Source organism: Vulpes lagopus, chromosome 2, assembly GCF_018345385.1.
Source record: "Vulpes lagopus strain Blue_001 chromosome 2, ASM1834538v1, whole genome shotgun sequence".
NCBI lineage: Eukaryota > Metazoa > Chordata > Mammalia > Carnivora > Canidae > Vulpes > Vulpes lagopus.
This window is the reverse complement of record NC_054825.1, coordinates 43,364,958-43,385,214: the sequence shown is the minus strand read 5'-3', so window position 1 is coordinate 43,385,214 and position 20,257 is coordinate 43,364,958. Positions and strand designations below refer to the sequence as shown.

At 52.6% G+C, this 20,257-nt stretch overlaps 2 protein-coding genes across 5 annotated transcripts in view; one reads left to right on the top strand and one right to left on the bottom strand.

The window, feature by feature from the left end:
• SIN3A (SIN3 transcription regulator family member A) overlaps nt 1-10,519 on the bottom strand; it is a 70,503-nt gene extending 59,984 nt beyond the window's left edge. Inside the window, exons 1-2 of one of the 3 annotated variants that reach the window (XM_041744062.1) lie at nt 9,530-10,519; nt 3,924-4,102 (exon numbers count right to left, since the gene is read on the bottom strand). The gene's annotated coding sequence lies outside the window, so the exon portion shown is untranslated. Of the gene's footprint in view, nt 1-3,923; nt 4,103-8,281; nt 8,650-9,529 lie in introns of those variants that run through there. The other 2 variants (XM_041744063.1, XM_041744061.1) reach the window with 2 other exon arrangements.
• A 130-nt stretch (nt 10,520-10,649) lies between these two features.
• LOC121484613 (basic proline-rich protein-like) lies at nt 10,650-18,988 on the top strand. 2 transcript variants are annotated; one of them, XR_005986081.1, is made up of 3 exons: nt 10,653-11,045; nt 14,610-14,849; nt 16,126-18,988. XR_005986081.1 is itself a non-coding variant. In XM_041744067.1 (2 exons), exon 2 carries the CDS (start codon nt 12,414-12,416, stop codon nt 13,761-13,763), a length of 1,350 nt encoding a protein of 449 aa, XP_041600001.1. In that variant the 5' UTR covers nt 10,650-11,045; nt 11,377-12,413; the 3' UTR covers nt 13,764-14,421. The 2 variants fall into 2 exon arrangements, 1 of the variants encoding a protein (XP_041600001.1); XM_041744067.1 differs by lacking the exons at nt 14,610-14,849; nt 16,126-18,988 and adding an exon at nt 11,377-14,421 and having other exon boundaries at nt 10,650-11,045.
• The last annotated feature ends 1,269 nt before the right edge of the window (nt 18,989-20,257 follow it).

The window sequence follows — 20,257 nt, the reverse complement described above, 5'->3', positions numbered from 1 at the left end:
AGGCTCCATGCAGGGAGCTTGATGTGGGACTCGATCCCAGATCTCCAGGATCAGGCCCTGGGCAGAAGGTGGCGCTAAACCGCTGAGCCACCCAAGCTGCCCGCTAAATGAGTTTATACCATTAAAAAGTAAGTAAATAATCTCTGTTTCTTCTTCTTTTTTTTTTAAGAGAGAGAACAGCAGCATCAGAGAGTTGGGGGGCGTGTGTAGAGGAGGAGGACAAGAGGGAGAATCTTAAGCAGGCTCCATGATCAGTGTGGAGCCTGGAGAGGGGGCTTCATCTCATAACCCTGAGATCATGACCTGAGCTGAAATCAAGAGTCAGATGCTTAACTGACTGAGCCACCCAGGTGCCCGTCTCATTGTTCTTTTAAAGACCTACAATAAATAAAAGTCATGAATTAACTCTTTACAAGTAGTTAGTACAGCTCAAAAAGAAATTCAAAACTAAGAGTGGGTCCTAATGATACTGACTCTGTAGGCAGAAAATGATCCAGATCACTGACCTACAGTTTTGTAAGACACATTTGGGAAATCTGGGTGAAGGTTATATGGCAATTCTTTGTATTATTTTTGCAACTTCTTTTGAAGTCTAAGATTATTTCAAAATGGAGAGTTAAAAAAATTTAAGTATTAATAATATAGGAATATGAAAGAAGAAAATCATCCTGTAACCCTGTTCTAAAAGATACGGACATTTAGTTTATGTGACAAGGTTTCTATAAATTAACTGAAAACGGTATAAAACAACAGCCTGAGCATAAATAATAGAAGATAAACTAGCTACAGCTATAAAGAAAGCATTGTAAAGAAAAGAACTTCAGGGGCACCTGGGCAGCTCAGTCAGTTAAGCATTCAACTCTCAATTTCGGCTCAGATCATGACCTCAGGGTCATAAGACGGAGCCCCCTTCAGGCTATGTGCTGACTGTGGAACCTGCTTAAGATTCTGTATCTGGCCCTCTCCCTCTGCCCTACCACCCCCCAACTGTCTTGCTCTCTTAAAAAAAAAAAAAAAAAAAAAAAAAGGACTTAAGACAGTTAAAGGGGGTAGGCAGATGGGTCACTTAACTTCATCCTACCTTTATTCTATTGGCTATATGTCTGCCCCCAACAGGTCTGGGTATACCTTTAACCAGCTTTGTATCCTCCACTGCGTAGCCAACGGTCTTGTCTACGGTAGAAATCAAATCATTCACTCATTCATGCATGCACCCTCTAATATTCACGAGGCATTGTTCTAGGAGCTAGGGATATAGCAGTAAAGCAAACAAAAATCTCCACCTTCATGATGTTTACCTTTTAGTGGGAAAAAAAGATAGTACACAAGGTATTCAGAACACTATACAGTGACAGCGCTAAGAAGAAAAAGAAGAGAAGGGTTTCTGAAGTTTTAGATATGAATATCCAAAAATACCTCACTGATAAGGTAACTTTTGGGTAAAGGAAATAAAAAGCTAACCATGTTAGGGGAAGCATTATAGGCAGAGGGAACAGAAAATGCAAAGACCCTGATGCATATATGTGCTTAATATCTTCCAAGAATAGCAAAAAGGCTGTCTAGCTGGAGCAGAATGCAGGAAAGACAGACTGGTAGAAAATGAAGTCAGAGTGGTAACGAGGCTGAGGGTAGTAGGCAAAGGAGCACATGATGTTTGTTCTCAGATGTCATAAGGACCCAAGCTTGATAATCAGACTGAAATGGGAAGCCATTGGTGGGTTTTAAGCAGAAAAGCAACATGATCTGAGTTAAGCTTTAAGAGACTCACTTGGACTGCTGTGCTGAGAACAGACTAAAGAATGGCAGTAACAAAGCAGAGGAACAGTTAAGGTAACTGAAATAATCCAAGCTAGAGATGCCGTTGAATTCACTGGTATAGCTGGGAGGAAGGTGGTGGTAGTGGTATTAAGTGGCCAAAATCTGGGTAATATTTTGAATATAGAGCAAATAGGATTTGCTGAAAATCAAATATGAAGAAAGACGGAAAAACAGAAGTCAAACACCTATTAAATATCCAAGAGGAAATATGAAGTGGGCCACTGGTTATTTGTCTACAGTACAGGGGAGAGGTCTCCAGCTAGAGAAATTTGGGAGTTATTAGCATTGTTTGGATTTTAGAAAGGTGATATAGTACACAAGGTAACTATCCTTAATTAAGCACATTCACATTTCTGCACCAAGTGAGCCAGCCTCAACCAGGCTGATGGCCCTTAATTATTTTTTTCTTAGTTTTTTAAAAAAAGATTTTATTTATTTATTTGACAGAAACAGAGAGTGAGCACAAGCAGAGGGAGCAGCAGAGGGAGAGAGAGAAGCAGGTTCCCTGCAGAGCAGAGAGCTCAATGTGGGACTCTATCCCAGGATCCTGGGATCATGACCTGAGCCGAAGGCAGATGCTTCAGATGCTTCATGGACAGAGCCACCCAGGAGCCCCTGGTGGCCCTTAATTAGCTGTGGAAACCAACTTACCAAAAAACAAACAAAAATTCTTGTGCTTCAGAGCTGCAGACTAGGGACTATAGACCTGTATGTCCTTTAATATAAACAGCCCACAAATCAGCAAGGATATCGTATCAGCAGGGCTGAGGAAGTGCCTGCATCCATGATGCTCTAAGTACAAATAACACAAACACACACAAGATGGAAAAGTGGTGGGCAGCCGGGTGGCTCAGCGGTTTTGCACCGCCTTCAGCCCAGGGCATGATCCTGGAGACCCAGGATCAAGTCGCACGCCGGGCTCCCTGCAGGGACCCTGCTTCTCCCTCTGCCTGTGTCTCTGCCTCTGTGTCTCTCATGAATAAATAAATAAAATCTTAAAAAAAAAAAAAAAAAGATGGAAAGGTGGTGTGTGGTACAAAAGCAAAAGAATGGAGGAGCAAAGGAGAGAGATTTGCCTTCCAAACTGCTGTTAGTAAATGCCAAACTGTGAAGCCAACTGCCACTAAATAGACGTAGTAGCCTCTAGTTAAACTTTAAGATGCAATTTGAGTTCAGTTTGTATACTTTATATCACCTATTATGTGCCAATAGTATCCTACACACTGAGCCTATCATGGAAGTTAAGTCCTGGTCTAGATGGACTAAGTCATTGGCATAGCCCTCCGTGAGGAAAACCAGTAGCCCCACAAATGTACAGGGACAAAAACCTCTATATGTTTGGTTATACATGATAACAAATCTCACTAGGTAGGTCTTTTGAACAAAGAGACTCCAAAACAAAGTTACATAAATAAAGAAAGCCAAGGTTTTTCAGTGTCTTTAATGTTTTTTTTTTTTTTGTCTTTAATGTGTTGTTAAAAGACAATTAAGACAGGTAACTGTCTAAAGACAATAAGAATTTATTTATTTATTTATTTATTTATTTATTTATTTATTTATTGACAATAAGAATTTATATTTAGGGCCGCCTGGGTGGTTCAGTCGGTTGCACATTGCAATTCGATTTCAGCTCAGGTCATGATCTCAGGGTCATGGGATTGATCCCCACAATACACTGCGCTAAGCACAGGGTCTGCTCAGCCCTCTCCCTCTGCTCCTACCCCCGCCCTGCACTTTTTCTCTCAAATAAATAATAATCTTAAAAAAAAAAAAAAAAAAAAAAGTGGCAGGGGCCACCTGGGTGGTTCAGTCAGTTAAATGCTCGACTCTTGATCCCAGCTCAGGTCTTGATCTCCAGTTCGTGAGTTCAGGCCCCACGCTGGAGGGAACCTACTTAAAAAAAAAAAAAAAAGGGTGGCACAAAACAAAAATCTTTGAAATATTTGTAAAGAATATAATGCAATAAAGGCAGAATGACAGACTACCTTGCTGGGTATGTTACTCGATAAACGTAACCGCAACAAAAAAACAGATATCCAGAATTATTTACTTAAGCTGTAACCACAAAAAGATAAAAATTCCAAGACATTACTTCTACTACTCACTTATTGAAGTAGAAATAGGAAGACATGTGAAGGAAAGGAAGTATTAGGAAACAATAGTTGGCCATATGAATGTATCTTGAGCTTGACAGGGTAGCAGTAACATATGTGCCAAATCCATAATTTCTTCACTATGATTCTTAAACACCTTCCAAAGCAGTAGAAGCAATCAGGTCTGCAAACTGAAGAGAACAGGATTCACAAACTCTGTAAGAGACTACAATTCATGTGCGAATTTCAACATAATGCCACTCCTAACACCCCAAAGCACTCTCTTGGGGTACTTTGAGATGTCTAAGGTTATTCAATTAGTAACTTGCTTCAGGGATCCCTGGGTGGCGCAGCGGTTTGGCGCCTGCCTTTGGCCCAGGGCGCGATCCTGGAGACCCGGGATCGAATCCCACATCGGGCTCCCAGTGCATGGAGCCTGCTTCTCCCTCTGCCTGTGTCTCTGCCTCTCTCTCTCTCTCTCTGTGACTATCATAAATAAATAAAAATTAAAAAAAAAAAAATAACTTGCTTCAACTGGATCTATGGTTTCAGGCTTCACCCTCCTCTTGTTCATTCAGTGTTCTACCTCCACCCCAAAGGTAGGTAGGCTCTCCCTCCTTTGAGTTCCTTTCAGCTCTTTTTAGTTGACTCTCATGACACTCAACTTATACTGACGTGTAGAAAAATCATCATGTGTATATTTGCCTTTCCTTCAAAGAATGTAAACTTTTCCAGGACAAAGATTCTTCCTGTGTCAGCCCAGACCTATTCAAGAAAGTGGTCAAGAAATGGGTGTTGACTCAATTCCCCTTTAGAATCTGAGTCCCAATCTTTTCCCTCAAAGCTGCTTTCAAAAGCACACTGGTGGGTCCTCAAAAACTTAAACACAGAATTACCATTTGACCCAGCAATTCCTCTGGGTATATACCCAAAAAAATTCAAAGCAGGTACTTGAAGCAGTATTTATATACTCATGTTCTTCGCGGCATTATTCACAATAGCTGAGAGGTGGAAACGACCCAAATGTCCACTGATACATGAATCAAGAAAAGGTGATATAGGGATCCCTGGGTGGCGCAGCGGTTTGGCGCCTGCCTTTGGCCCAGGGCGCGATCCTGGAGACCCGGGATCGAATCCCACATCGGGCTCCCGGTGCATGGAGCCTGCTTCTCCCTCTGCCTGTGTCTCTGCCTCTCTCTCTCTCTGTGTGTGACTATCATAAATAAATAAAAATTAAAAAAAAAATTTAACAAAAAAAAAAAAAAGAAAAGGTGATATATAGGGACGCCTGGGTGGCTCAGTGGTTGAACATCTGCCTTTGGCTCAGGTTGTGATCCCAGGATCCTGGGATCGAGCCTGCTTCTCCCTCTGCCTATGTCTCTGCCCCTCTCTGTGTTTCTCATGAATAAATCAATCTTAAAAAAAAAAAAAAAAGTGATATATATACATATAATGGAATATTATTCACCATTAAAAAGGAAAGTAATTCTGACACATGCTACAACACGGATGAACCCTAAAGACGTTATTCTAAGTAAAATACACCAGACACAAAAGGACAAATACTGTATGATTCCACTTATGTAAGATACCCAAAGTAGTCAAACTCACACAGAGATAAAGTAGAATGGTTGTTGCTAGGGGCTGGGTAGAGAGTTAAAGGGGCTGTTGTTGGGGTGCCTGGGTGGCTCATTTGGTTAAACAACTGACTCTTGATTTAGGCTCAGGTCATGATCTCAGGGTCCTGAGATCCAGCTCCATGAAGGGATCTGCAGCACTCAGTGGGGAGTATGCTTCTCTCTCTCCCTCTGCCTCCCCCCCACCTCATGCATGCACTCACGCTCTAAAATAAATAAATACATCTTTAAAAATAAATAAAGGGGCTGTTGTTTAATAGGTACAGAGTTTCAATCTGGGAAGATGAAAAGTTCTGGAGATGGACAGGCATAATGGTTGTTCAACAAAGTGAGTGTACTTAATGCCACTGAATTTTTACCCTTAAAAATAGTTAAAACATTAAATTTTGTCATATATATATATATATACATATATATTTGTAAACACAATTGTTTTTAACAGACACTGTTCCTTCACTGTTTACTACCCTCAGACTGGACACAGTCGAGTAGTGTTAAGAGCAGGGACTCTGGAAGTGGATGCTAGGGTTCAGATCTGGCATGGCCACTTAACCACAGGTCTCTAACCTCTCTGTGTCACTGTCTCATCTTTAAAACACAGACTTTATAGTATCCATTAGACAGGGTTATCATGAATATTAAGTGGATTAATGTACAGTGCCCAACTCAGTGCCTGGAGCATAAGGGCTCAATAAAATTCTTATTGGATGCCTAGGTGGGGCAGTCAGCGAAGCTTCCCACTCTCAGATTCAGCTCAGGTCAGTGATCTTGACCTGACCTGGCAGGGAATCTGCTTGAGATTCTCTCTCCCTCTCCCTCTGCCCCTCCAGCTAGTGTGCCCTCCCTCTGTCTAGGATATATAAATACATCTTTACGAAGAAAATGACAGTTCTTATTATTCAAGTAGACAAGGGCATAGTTTTAAAAAGTATGTTACTGAGGCACCTGGGTGGCTCAGTCAGTTAAGTGGCTGGCGCCTGATGACGGCTCAGGTCCCGCTCCCAGGGTCCTGGGATGGAGCCCCTCACCCCACCCGTGCACTGGTTTTGACACTCAGTAGGGAACTCAGCTTGAGGATTCTTTCTTTCTCTACCTCACGCCGCCTAATGCACACGCACTCTTTCAAATAAATAAATTTTTAAAACAATAAAATCATGTTAACTATCATTTTTAGGAGAATCTACAGAAAGTAAACTAGTAGTATTAGTACTAATTTAGTAGTAGTATTAATCACAAGAGAAAGCCCCTTTTTTTTTTTTTTTAATTTATTCATGAGAGACACACAGAGAGGCAGAGAGAGACACAGGCAGAGGGAGAAGCAGGCTTCGTGCAGGAGCAGGGAGCCCGACGTGAGAGTCGATCCTGGGTCTCCAGGATCATGCCCTGGGCTGAATGGAGCGGCTCAATCACTGAGCCACCCAGGCCTCAGCCTTTTAAAGCACTTTACTAGATTACTGAATGCCAAGGACATAATCTTGTAATCCCGACTAAAATTCGCAACCATTAACATATGCCTTGCAAAGATCTCCAGTTATCTTGTTTGTACTTAAAAGGTAAACAGGACTATGCTTTGCCAAGAATCTTATCAAATTACCATATACATACCTTTTTCCTTAAGAAATAAAAAAATCTTACTCTTACAGTAAAACCTTCTTAACTACAAAATGCTACACTACCCAAAGTCTTCAACTCTGACAAAACTATAATATATATCATACTAATACTTAGGTAAAAAGCATTTACAAAAACTTTCCTAATACAGTGTAACCCAGTTCTTACTTGAATCCTTCAAGCATTATGTGAGACTTCTGACCCTGGTGCACCAAGAAATAACATATTCTTTAAGGGCATGAATTAGGTCTTCCATGTTTCCCAGCAGACAGCATTGCAAATGGTGGGAACAACTATGTGTTGATCAAACCTTCCTCAGTTGTAGACTCTCCATATCTTCACTTTGTCACTTGACAGCATCAGAAAAAAAACACCCAGGCTTCCTGTCTCCATGCTAATTCCAATACAGTCACCATTACTCAAATGAATAAGCTACCTCTGCCACTGCTACTTCCTTAACTGAGATGAGACTTACACTGCGCACATGAGTATAGAACAGGGCAGCAAGTTCTCAGTCCCAACTGAGCAAAGCACAAATCTACAATTTAATGTCAGAGAACTTGCTCAGATATTAGTCTATAAATATATTCCTTCTCTGTTTATTTTCTCATGAAAAGTATCAAAAACATGTAATTTCTCTTAAGAGAATGTATAAAGTCAGAGCAAAAATCTCATCTAAAATAGTTCATTAGGGCAGCCGGGATGGCTCAGCGGTTTGGCGCTGCCTTCAGCCCAGGGCCTGATCCTGGAGACCCGGGATCGAGTCCCACGTCGGGCTCCCCGCATGGAGCCTGCTTCTCCCTCTGCCTGTGTCTCTGCCTGTCTGTCTCTCTGTATGCCTCTCATGAATAAATAAAAATCTTAAAAAAAAAAAAAGATAAAGTATTTCATGAAATGTCCTAAGGCAACTCTCCAATACAGGTTGGAGGGCAATGCTAGGAAAGTCACATAGACAAAACTACATCAGTCCCCGACCTCACCCTGTCCGTAACAAAACAGGGCCAAGGACATCATGTTTTATAGAATATAAATAGAAATGGTCTAGATGTTCTAACAGAATTACATAAAACCAGAAAAGAAGATCTCTCAAGAACACCTATAGTCCCGTAAATCGCAACTTACTTCTTCGGGGGGAAATTAAGCATGCACAGAACCACCTGTACATTCAGAAATGCAAAAGCTGACGAAATCAAGAGTATTGCATCCAGTCCGAGGTCTTTTCGCTTCTTCTATTTTTTTTTATGAGAATCCCCTCTTTTATAAACCCATCGTCTTTTAAATCGTTAAAATGTAAATGCAACCGTTCCCTTTTCTAAAATCTCAGCCTAGTTAGAGACTTTTTTTTTTTCCCCATGGCTAAACTGGGTTTGAAGTCCTAGGGCACCTAGCCGCGGCCAAGTCTAAGTACCCACCACCCCATTGGCTCCGGGGAAACCCCGCCCCGTGCAGCCACAGTAACGAACGTCGAGGGAACTCCAAGAAAGGTTGTCCCCGGCCACACTGCCGCCCCCGGTGACTCTCCGCCCCTCCCCCACCGTCCCCACTGCGGAAGCGTGGTCGCCGCGCGGGCAGCCGCCGGGCTGCAGCCGCCAGCGGGGGGCCCCGGGCACCGCGCCCCGGCGCCCAGCACCCGGGGGCGGGGGCGGGGCCGGGGGCCGAGCCGCGCGCGCCGCGAGGAGCCGAGCCCAGACAACAGCCCCGGGCCCGGCGACGGGCGCGGCCAGGCTGCCGGAGTAAGTCCGACACCTCCGCAGCTCCGAGGCGGCGGGGGCCCCTCCCACCCCGCCGAGGCGCAGGGCGGGGCCGAGCAGGGCGCCGCGGCTCCCCGCCAGCCCGGACAGCGGGCTTTCCCGAGCCCCGCTCGCCAAGGAGGCGGAAACCGGGGGGAGGGGAGGACGGCCAGGGGGAGTGGCATCCCCGCTCCGCTCGGCCCCTCCGGCCAACCGGATCCGGGGAGGGCGGGGGGACGCCGGCCGCACGCCCCCTCCCCGCCGCGCCCCGAGGGCGCACGCGGGACCCCCCGCCCGCCGGGGCGAGGCCCCGCCCCCCGGCCGCGGGCGGCCCCCGGCCGCCGGCCCCGCCCCTTTCTCCACCATCGCACGCGCGCGCCGGCCCCGCCCCTGAGCGGCGGCGCGAGAGCCCGCCCCCTCCGCGCGCACCGGGGCTGCGCTCTCCTCCCCCTCCCGCACCGAGCGCTGCCCCGCTCCGCCCCCCGCCCCCCTCGCCCGGCCACACACCTCCCGCCCGCCTGCTCTACGGGAAGCCGCGGAGGTCAGCCCCCCCGTACACACACCCTCGAGTGCGGCGCTCAGCGCTCCCCGCCGCCAGGCGCCCCGCCTCGCCCTCGCCCCCGGCCCGGCGTGCTCTCACCGCAAAGCTGCTCCGGCCGCTCCTCGCTCTGGCTCTCGCCGCGCGTCCCTCTCGGCGTGCGCCTCGGACTCACCGGGGAGGCCCGGAGAACGGCGCGGGCACAGGCCCGCCGGGGCGGACTGGCAGCCTCCTCCCCGCCAGCCGAACGGTCACAGGCCCCGGGGCCCAGACTGGGAAGGAGGGAGGGAGGGAGGGAGGGAAACTCCGAGGGGGGAAGGGGAGGGGGGGAAAGATGGAGAAACCGTCTCCGCCGCCTCTACCGCCGCGGCCGCTTCTCTGTTACCCGGGAAATCCCGCCCACTCCCCCGGCCCGCCCCGCGGAGGGAAGACTCAGCCTCGCCCCGCCACTGGCCGCCCCGCCCGTCCGTCAAGGCCCGGGCCAATCGCCGCGCCCTTTCTGCCGGCTGCCCGCCCCTTCCCCCTCGGCCGGGAGGGGCGGGGGAGCCGCTCACCTTCTCCACGCCCCTATTGGCGGGGAGCTTCCCTAACTCAACCCCGCCTATTGGAGCCGGGTCGCTGAAGCCCACCCCCACGCCTCCGCACTATTGGAGGAAGCAGGGGAGCTCCGCGCGTCCCATTGGCCGGCCCCGCACATCCCGCCCCGCGCGGCCGCAGCCACAGGCCCAACAAGTCGGCTCCCGCCCTCGCCGGGCAGCGCATTGGAAGGCTACCCGGGCTCCCTGGCTGCCCCAGGAAGGCAAGTAACCGATGTGGGGTAAGATGTCCGTAAGCGACGCAGGCCCCGCCCCCCGGCCACCCGATTGGACAGCGCGGCGCCGGTAGCGGCCCCCATTGGCCAGGACGCCCGTCGAGGAAGGAGCCGACCCCGCCCCGCGCGGGGAGGCTGAGCCTTAGCAGTCCTTTTGTGGAATGTTTACACTAGAGACTGAAGTGCAGAGAGTTCCAGGGCCCGAAACAGGAGGGGGCGCGGAGCTCAGCAGCTGGGAGCCGGAGCCCTGAGACTTGAAAGGGAGAGGCGGCAGCAGCACTACCAACCGTGAAGGACCCCTTACAAACAAACAAATAAATAAATAAATAAATAAATAAATAATTAAAAAAAAAAAAACAGACTTCATCCTATCCAGTTCTCTCTACAATTTACATTTCCGCACGCTGCCGCCTTGTAAACACAAATATCCAGAGCAACCGGATCCGTACGGCTGCTTCCAATGCGTACGGAATTAAGAGCTGGGGAACCACGGTCGAAAAAGAGCCCCAGGGGTTGCCACCCCGAGCTAGGAGTGGCTGCACACTTCCAACGCCGACAAGCCCTAAACTTGAGTATGCAGTCTTTCCAAAAGGGCGGAGATAACCGAAATGGAGGCAGGGCCCTAACAGCCACCGCCCTGGCAAGCCTCCGGAAGGCGGAGCGTGAGGTGTGAGGCGTCTGCGACCTCCGGGGGAGACCTGGAGGCTCGCTCCAACGGAAAGAGGAGAGCAGACAGGCCTCGGCATAAATAAACCTTCACCCCACACTTCGTACAAAGGATAAAAATCCTGCAGTTGGTGACGAAAGGTAAGAATGGCTGTTCAGCTAGTCCTTTGGCCAACAAGTGTTCGTGGCAGCCCCTAGGCCTTCTCTGTGTATGTTATAGTGCTTCAAACACACAGAGACAAAGTGCTTGCAGTGCCGAGGTTGCTTTTATTAAAGTCCCCAAATGGGGCGGAGAAAGGACGCTGGCCCTGCTTTGGGGGGCGCTCAAGGAGCGCCAGGAAAGGAGGGGGCGGGACCAGAGTTTTCCCGCTCTCCAGCAAAAAAGGCGACTCCCCCAAGCCAACCTACCAGTCCCCAAGTGGCAGGCCCCGGGGAACCTGCGCCCAGGTGCTATCTCGTCGTCCCTCTGCAGTCCCGCGGAGACGGCACGGCAACCAGCGCTGGCAACAGGTGGGCCTGACTGCAAGGATGGCTTCAAGCCGCAAGAGCAAGGCAGTGGACCGTGGGCTCCATGAGTAGCGAACGGAGGAGAGCCAAGCCCTGCCCCAGGACGGAGCTCTGAAAATAAGTCACGCCAGCGAAAGCGGACCCTTGAGTCAGCCTGCTCGAGGACGAGCGGCGCTCGTCCTTCCCTGCTCCCTGGACTGGGTGCCGCGCGACGATGCCCCTGGCCTTGAAGGGCCACTTGGAATCCGAGCAGGATGGGCCGCCCCCGACTTCTGGGAGCTGGGGGTGAGCCGCCCTGGACCACGCCTAAGGCACCCAGGCTATTCTTAGGTCACTCAGGGTTTCCGATGAAGCCACCCAGCGACAGGCTGCCCGCGTCCGCGGTGTTCTCAAGCTTAAGCCTAGGGCGACCTCCGGGAAGCCAAGGGGCGCGGGGGACGGCCAGGCCGCAGCGTCGGAAATTAAGTACTTGGCCCGGGAGGCCAGACCCCACCGTGTCCTCCCGACCCCCGCAGAGCCCCTGAAGCCGGGACCCCTAAACCCACTGCTGCCTGCAACCCCTCCCTGCACTGCAAAGCTACCCCGTCTCCGGCCTTAGAGGCATCATTGTGTGCCTCCCCGGCTCTCCTCGCCCCCTTCCCGCCCCGCCCCTGCCGAGCACTCCAGACCCAGGACTTCCGGGCGGGAGGACAGTTCGAAGGAGCAAGGCGGGACTCCCACATGTGCGGAGCGCGCACACAAGCTGGAGGAGGGGGCGGGGAGCAGGGGTGGACTTCCCCTCCGCGCTCGCCCGGCCGGGGGGCGGGGCCTCCCGCCGCGCCAATCAGGGGCGGGGGCGGGACCTTGCGCCGCACGTCAGCCGCAGGGCTCCTCCCTCCGCCCTTCACGGAAAAAAAAAAATCCTAGCAACTTAAACTTCAGCCCGGCCTCCGATAGGCGGAGCTCGCGAGCACGTCGTCCAGTGGCGGGCCGAGGAGGAGAGAGGGGAGCCTCGCGCAGCCAATGGAAGACAAGAGGAGGCGGGCCCTCCGGGGGGCCCGCGGTGGGCGGGAGCGCGGGCAGGCCCCGCCCCCCGGCTCCCCTCCGGGCGGGTTGCACAAGCGGCGGCTGGAGTACATAGTAAACAGGGTAGGCCCGGGAGTGGCGGCAGGGCCGGCGCGGCGCTCCGCGGGCCCGGGCCCAGCGCCTCCTCGGCCCGCGGCCCCCGCCCCGCGCCGGCGCCCCGCCCTCCAGCCCGCGGCCGCCATCCCGGCTGTCAGGCGCGCCCCCCGCGCCCCTCCCCGCCCGCTGATGCATTTCCTTTTCCCGATTCCGAGCGTGCAGACTGTTTTCCCAGTTCCCGACCTTCACCGCCCCAGTCGGGCCACCCCCTCGCGGGCGCGCTCGCACGCCGAGCCCCCGCCCCCGCCCCCGCCCCGTCGGCGGGCGAGCAGCGCAGCCGGGGGAGGGGCAGGGGCCGGGGCCGCCGCCGCCGCCGCCGCCGCTGCCGCCGCGGCCTCGGGTGGGCGGGGAAGGAGGCATCCGCCCGGGCCGCCCCGGGTGCCCGCGGGGCTCCCACACCCCCGGGCCGAGGTCCGCGCGGGCTCGCGGCCTGGCGGGCTCCGGGGCGCCCGGGCCGGCGCGCGGGGCTCTTTCCGGTGCCGCCCCCGCCCCCGGCGCCCCTCCCGCGGGCCGGCGCTGCCCCCGCCCCCAGAGTCCATAACAACCGCGGCCCCGGAGCGCGCCCGCCGCCCCCTCCAAGTTCGCGGCCGGAGCCGAGCCCCGGGGCGGCTGCCGGCGCGGCGCGGGGACAGCCGCGGGCTCCCGCTCGCTCGCCAACTCCGCTCGCGGCAACTCCGGCGCGGCGCGGTGGGCCCGGCCCGCCCGGCTCGGCCCCCGGCGGCGCGCCCCCGCCCCCCTCCGCCCTTCACAGGAATCGCTCTTCGGGCGCCGCAGGAGCGGGGGGCGGGGGTCTCCCCGGCCGGGCCGCCGCCGACACCTACCGAGGCCGACTGCCCGGCGCGCCCCGGCCGCCCCCCGGCCCGCGGACCCGGCCGGCTCGGGGGCACACGGGCTCGGGCGGGCGGCGCGGAGCGCTCCTCCCCGGCCCGCGCGGAGCCCGGCGCCCCCCAGCCCCGCACCGCGGCGGGCCGGCCGGCCAGCCCCCCAAACGCCCGACATTGGGGAGACCAAATTAAAAGCAGCTGTTTAACATACCTTCCGAGCAGGCGAGGAGTCCTGAATGGGGGGGACCGCCCCCCGCGGGCCATTGGCTGCGCGGCGCCCGCGTCAGAGCCCGGGCCCGCCCGCCGCCGCGCCCCGCCCCTTCCCTTCATTGAACGCTCCTCGCTCCCGACAACATCAAATAAATAAATTAAAGTGGCGGCGAGCGGGCAGCGCGGCCCCGGCCGAGGCCCCTTCCCGCGGGGCCGCCCCCTGGGGCTCCCGGAGGCCCGCGGCTGGACGGCGACCTGGGCGCGGGGCCCCCTCCCTCCGCGCTGCGGGGCCCTGGGAGCTGGCGGGGACCCCCGCCCCGGCCCTCGGCCAGGCGGCTGCCGCAGGAGTGGGGCCGAGCCCCCGGGGCGCGGGGAGGCACCTGCCCTGAGAGCCGCGGCGGCCCCGGGGACCGGCTCGCCGGTGCCCTTCGAGGGCCCCGCACCTGCCCCAGGTGTGCCGCGCCCACGGCCGCGCCAGGCGAGGCCACAACGTGCAGAAAAATAGACCTGGGAGCCCAAAGCAGGGGGGCGAACTGGGAAAGTCTCCGTGGGGGACGCGGCAGCCCCGCAGGGTCCTAAGGCTTTCATCAGGCAGAAAGGAAGGGGCAAGTCACTTCTGGGGAGGGCACGGAGGGGTAAATGGAGGACAGCGTTTAGGAGCTTCGAGGGCGGCTGCAGGGTAGGATGGAGGGCGCCCGGGGGCTCAGGGACTGAGCGTCTGCCTTGGGCCCAGGGCGTGACCCCGCGGTCCCGGATGAGTCCCGCATGGGGCCCCCTGCACCGAGCCCGCTTCTCCCTCTGCCTGTGGCTCTGCCTCTCTCTCTCTCTCTCTCTCTCTCTCTCTCTCTCTCTCTCTCTCTCTCTCTCTCTCGTGTGTGTGTCTCATGAATAAATAAGATCTTTAAAAAAGGAAAGGAAATCACGGCTGGAAAGATGGAACCAAACAGCAGAAGACTTTAATGGTACAGTTTTTTTTATTATTATTATTTATTTATTTATGTAGTCATACAGAGAGAGGCAGAGACACAGGCAGAGGGAGAAGCAGGCTCCATGCACCGGGAGCCCGACATGGGACTCGATCCCGGGTCTCCAGGATCGCGCCCTGGGCCAAAGGCAGGCGCCAAACCGCTGCGCCACCCAGGGATCCCAGCAGAAGACTTTAAAACCTGGTTAAAGTTCTTAGACGGGCCCGGCATCATGTGCAGGCGGCATGTTCACAGGACCACAGGCTCAAAGCTACGGGGTAAGATGCTCAACATCCCAGTAGTGGGATTGGTTCTGGGACTGGTTGAGTGAGGGGTGCCTGTAGGGGGCAAGGGGAGGCACAAAGGCTGTTGTAATACTCGGTTTGGAGACAAGAGAGATCTATCTTCTGCTGGGAGGGGTACATGGTGGAGCCAAGGGAAAATTTATTTTCTCTCTCGTGGCCATCCAATCCAGAAAGCCTTGCCTAACTTCAAGTCAAAAACTCTAACCCAGATCCTTCAATAATTTGCCGTGTTTGTCCTAACTTTCAACCAGAAGTTGAAAGGGGCCACCCTACATCTCTGTGCTTAACAGAGCTGAGCCTGGGGCCAGCGCACACCATGAGCAAGAAGGACCTGTTGATTGAGGCATCCAGGAAAGGAAGTTCATGTGGCCGATGCAGGGTGTACAGAAAATGAAGGGTCTGCGGGCAGGGTGGGGGCCCGATGCTCGTTAGGCTGTCCCAACAATTCTGGTGGGATGTAATGAGGACTTGACCAGAGCAGTGGCAACGGGAAGCGAAAAGAATTTTTGTGTTTGAGAAAGACTCAAGGGGCCTGGGTGATTAATGCTGTTTGCGTGATGGAGGGAAAGGAGGAGTCCGAGGCCCGGTATGTGAAGAGGTAGTAGGGTTTGCGGCTAGTGGTTGGGTAATCTGGGCTCTAGACTGAGCCTGGCCAGTGATTGGTGATATATCTTTAGGCAAGTACTTCTTACCGTGGGCCTGCTTCCCTCCTGTGAAATGGGGGTGGAAATTGTTAGTAGAAAGGCTCTAAGGACCCTTCCCTTACTCAGGGTCCATAGGGAAGGGGGTTTTCTGATGGGGAGGGAAGCTTGCCACTAAGGAAAGAGGACAGGTGGTAAGAAACACTGATTTGGGAAGGGCAATGGGTCATCCCACTTGAAGTGGGGACTCAAATTTGGGAGGTAGCTTGGTTGATGGATCACTGAAGGAGGAGGCTGTGGACGGGCCAAGGCCAGGAGATAAGGACTAGTGTATTCAGGAGGAGGCCCAGCACCTAGCAAGGCCATGGAGGTCAAGGTTCAGTCTCAGACTGGGGGTGAGAAACAAGTTTTTCTAATTCAGAACAGAGATCTCCTGGGGTCTGGAGCCCCATCTCGGGTTTCTATTCTATTTCCCAAGAGGTTCTTCCCTACATGAAGGCATAACAGGTACTGTGTGAATGTGAGATGAGGCAGAGGAGTGGACCAGAAAGAACGTTAGTCTGGAAGTTGAAGGCCATGCTTCTCACTCAGTCTCTTAATATCCATAGGTCCGCCGGCCTCCTGTCCTGTACAAGAGCGTAACAGCAAACTGTGCCCTGTTAGGAAGATGAATGTGATGATAAAACATGCTTTAATATACCTACTAAAGGGGCACCTGGGTGGCTCAGATGGTTAAGCATCTGCCTTCAGCTCGAGTTGTGATCTTCAGGTCCTGATATCGAGCCCCATGTCCGGCTCCTGGCTCAGCGGGAAGCCTGCTTATCCCTCTGCCTCTGCCTCTCCCCCAGCTCATGGTCTCTCTTTCTCTGTCTCAAATGAATAAATAAAAAATCTTAAAAAAAAAATAATATACCTAGTAAAGTTCTGAGCTTCTGTGGAGGCCAAAGACCAGGCATTTGACTGTGAGCCTAAACAGCAAGCGGTATACGGTGGATGAAGTCACTTATGGAACACTGGCAACCAGAGTAGTTTACTTGCACTCAGAGAACCAGATTTCGCAGACACTTCATACCTCTGAAGTGCACCAGCCTGGTGGCAATCCCCTCCTGAACAGAACTTGAAGATAGCCACTCTATCTACTTCACCTCTGAGCACCCAGTGCCCATAGCAATCAGGCACAGGAGGCCTCTTGGAAGGGATCCAGGGATTTCATTTTTAAGATTTTTTATTTATTCATGAGAGAAACACAGAGAGAGGCAGAGACACAGGCAGGGGGAGAAGCAGGCTCCATGCAGGGAGCCCGACTGGGACTCGATCCCGGGACTCCAGGATCACTCCCTGGGTGGAAGGCTGGCAGGTGCTCAACTGCTGAGCCACCCAGGCATCCTGGATCCAGGGGTTATTGTTTTTTGACTCCTTACACTGATGCCTACATGGGAGAACCAGTCCCAGACTCTTTGGGAAAGTATTTGATTTGGGGACAGTGACCATCCAGCTGCGTTGGTTACATCCACCCCGCCGCTCCCCTACTCTATCAGGACAAACAGCAGGTGGATATGGAGGAGGGCCTTTCTTGGAGAAGTCACATTGGGAAGCCAGGTTCTGATTCCCAGGAGGCCTCTTTTGTGTGAGTTAGGGATTATTATCCTAATTATAGTTGAGTAAACTGAGCAGTAGAGTGCCTTGCCCAAGTCAAGTCGGCCTGGACCCAAAATGTGAGCTTTGTCTACTCCCCCATGTGCTGTCTCTATACACACTAGGGCCCATGATCCGGGTTGGGACTTCTGGAGAAAAACAGCCTCCCTCTTGCTCTACCCACCCTACCTCCCTAACTCAGGAGCCGTTTGTGCCCAGATAGTTCTAAATGATTTCTGGCCCTTCCCAAAAACTATCTTTAAAGAAGCAAGACATTTCTCCCAATCACATACAACCATGCGTCCTTACCTCGCCCCACTAAAAACTGTCACACCTACTGACACCGTCTCATAGGCATCATGCATGTGCATGCGCACACACATCCTCATTCACAAAAAGGACTCATTTAGTTCCTTAGGGTGCTTGAGGTAGGTGGTGAACGAGACACTGAGGGTCTGCACCCGAGTGACTCTGCCAAAAAGACATCAGTGCCACTCTGCTGCCCACAGAACCTCCGCCAGCCATATTAGACCATTGCCAGTTTGGGAAGAGCCAGGTGAGGGGCATCTGAGGCTTGCTCTCCACTCCAGACCACCCTACAGCTTCAAGGGAAAAAGCCCAACCTATTGGTCAGGATCCCAGTTGAGCCACTGGATGTCTTTTGCAAGTTACTGTCTCAGTGTCCTTCTCAGTAACTAAGAAGGAGGATACCTACTTCAGCGGGCTGTTGTGAGATTAAAAATAAAGTTGCCTGGGGTTCTGGGCTGGCTCAGTCTGTGGAGCATGTGACTCTTGATCTTGGGGTTCTGAGTTCAAGTTCCACGTTGGGCATGGAATACTTTAAAAAAAAAGTATTCCTAGTATTTGTTAGGATTTCACAGACTTTCCTCCTTTATCTCCTTCTGTTCCCTTTCCTCCTGGCCTTTCACATGCCAAGTCCCTGGTGTTGCAGTCTGAGAGAAGAGCCCAGGACCGGCCTAAAAGGACCCAACAATCCCATTGTGTGAAGAAACCATTTCTCTGGGAACCAGCTGGCTTTTAGGTTGTCCATGTTCCATATTCCTGATTTCCGGGTGGTTTGGAAGCTTGGCATTTTTTAGTGGGTTTTGAGATTGCTGCTCACTGCCATAAGGTGTCTTCCCTTCACTGAGCATTAATAGAAAATAAGTCTAATACTACGTTCCCCAATTTACCTGGCTTTACCTTTTCAAAATGTTTTTTGTAGGTCAGTTGTTTTGTGACTTTTTTTTTAAGCAGCAGGTTCCTTTGTTGGATTACAATCTTATTCAGAGCCCTAATACGGGAGAGATCAATGTGGGCTTTGCTGTGGTTGGAGACAGCCCAAGTGCTGTAGTCTCTCCTCCTTCATGTCCCTGTTAGCCCCTGCCCTGGGAGGACCACCCTGAAGCTACATTTCCCAATCCTGTTCATTCATCCTAACTGCTCCCTTCCACTGACCAGGCTGGGTGAACACAGGCTGGCCATGTCCTCTGTTGCTTGTCTATTAATCAGAATTTTCCACAGCCTTTTTATCCTCTCCTTGACGCTGGTAACTCAAACGTCTCTCCTCTCTTCTTGCCCTCCTCCTTCTGTTCTCACTCACTTCCAAGGCCTCCAGTTTTTACCTAAACTAAGTCCCCAGTTGACATCTCAGCCTAATATCTGTCCTGAACGTCAGACGGCATACATCCACTGGCCGCTGGCCATAGAACAGGTACTCGCTCAAGGTCGAGGAAGAAAAGGAGACCCCACAGGATGAAAAGGCTGACCTAGGCTCAGTTGACTTTTATAAAAGTAATGGGGAAAAAAATAAAAATAAAAGTAACGGGGGCAGCCTGGGTGGCTCAGCAGTTTGGCGCCTGCCTTCAGCCCAGGGCCTGATCCTGGGGACCCGGGATCAAGTCCCGCGTCGGGCTCCCTGCACGGAGCCTGCTTCTCCCTCTGCCGGCATCTCTCTCTCTGTTTCTCTCATAAATAAGTAATATCTTTTTTTTTTTTTTTATGATAGTCGCACAGAGAGAGAGAGAGGCAGAGACACAGGCAGAGGGAGAAGCAGGCTCCATGTACCGGGAGCCTGACGTGGGATTCAATCCTGGGTCTCCAGGACCGCGCCTTGGGCCAAAGGCAGGCGCTAAACTGCTGTGCCACCCAGGGATCCCATAAATAAATAATATCTTTAAAAAATGAAAGTAACAGTAATTGGTGGAGGGAGATTAAACACTTCAACAGATTTCTGAGTGCGATCCGTCTTTTTGTAGAGAAGACCCAGTCTTCCCCGTGGTCAGTTAAGAGCAGCAATCCACAACACTTGATTCCCAACTGTTGCGATGGTAACTATAGGACGGGTACCTCCCAAGAGAAAATCTGGTTCCCTCTGTGGTGGGAGCTTTAGCTCCTGCCGTTGGTCAGAGAACAGTGGTCTGTGGGTAGTAACCAAGGCCTGAGACAAATCTAAAACCTTGGCGGTAAACCCTAGGACCTTGGTCGGTTCATTCCTTGACTCTGACTCACCCTGTCAGTCCCACATGGAGCAGCACAGAAGCCTTAAAGACCTAGGCCTTGGCCTACGGATTATTGGGGAAACTTGACCTGCTTCCCAAGTTGAGGGCCAAGTGGGAAGGGACCTGAGACGATATAGGGAAGTGGCAGCAGCTTGAAAGAAGAGACTTTGAAAACAAGCTAAAAACTAGGGATTGCGAGTGGGAGCTGACCTAACCGGAGAAAGGCCTGATGGTTCCTCTATAGGAATTCACACTGTCCATCAAAGAACTAGCCCCTTAAGAGTTGGAAGGCCTGGGGTAGGATCATTTAATGCAGCCTCTTTTACGAAAGGAAGCTAGGAGTTGGTTTGAGTTGAGTGGTGTGACCTCAAAACTACCAAAGAGCTCAGTGACTCTAGGAAGGCTTTCTCTCACCCCCCCACTCCCCCGCCCCGTGATCTCTGATTTGGGAGTTTCCATATGCGAGTCTGCTTGTCCCTAGAGAAGAGAAGCTTTGAAGAGAAGTCTCCTCTCCCTCCCGCTACAATGCTAAATAGTCCAGTTTTCCAAGAACTGGTCCCAACCTGTCATTTACCTGCATGTGGTGACATTGAGATGGACAATG

Excerpts from the sequence above, each read along its gene's own strand:
- LOC121484613 (XM_041744067.1), top strand. The coding sequence starts at position 12,414 with ATGGAAGACAAGAGGAGGCGGGCCCTCCGGGGGGCCCGCGGTGGGCGG.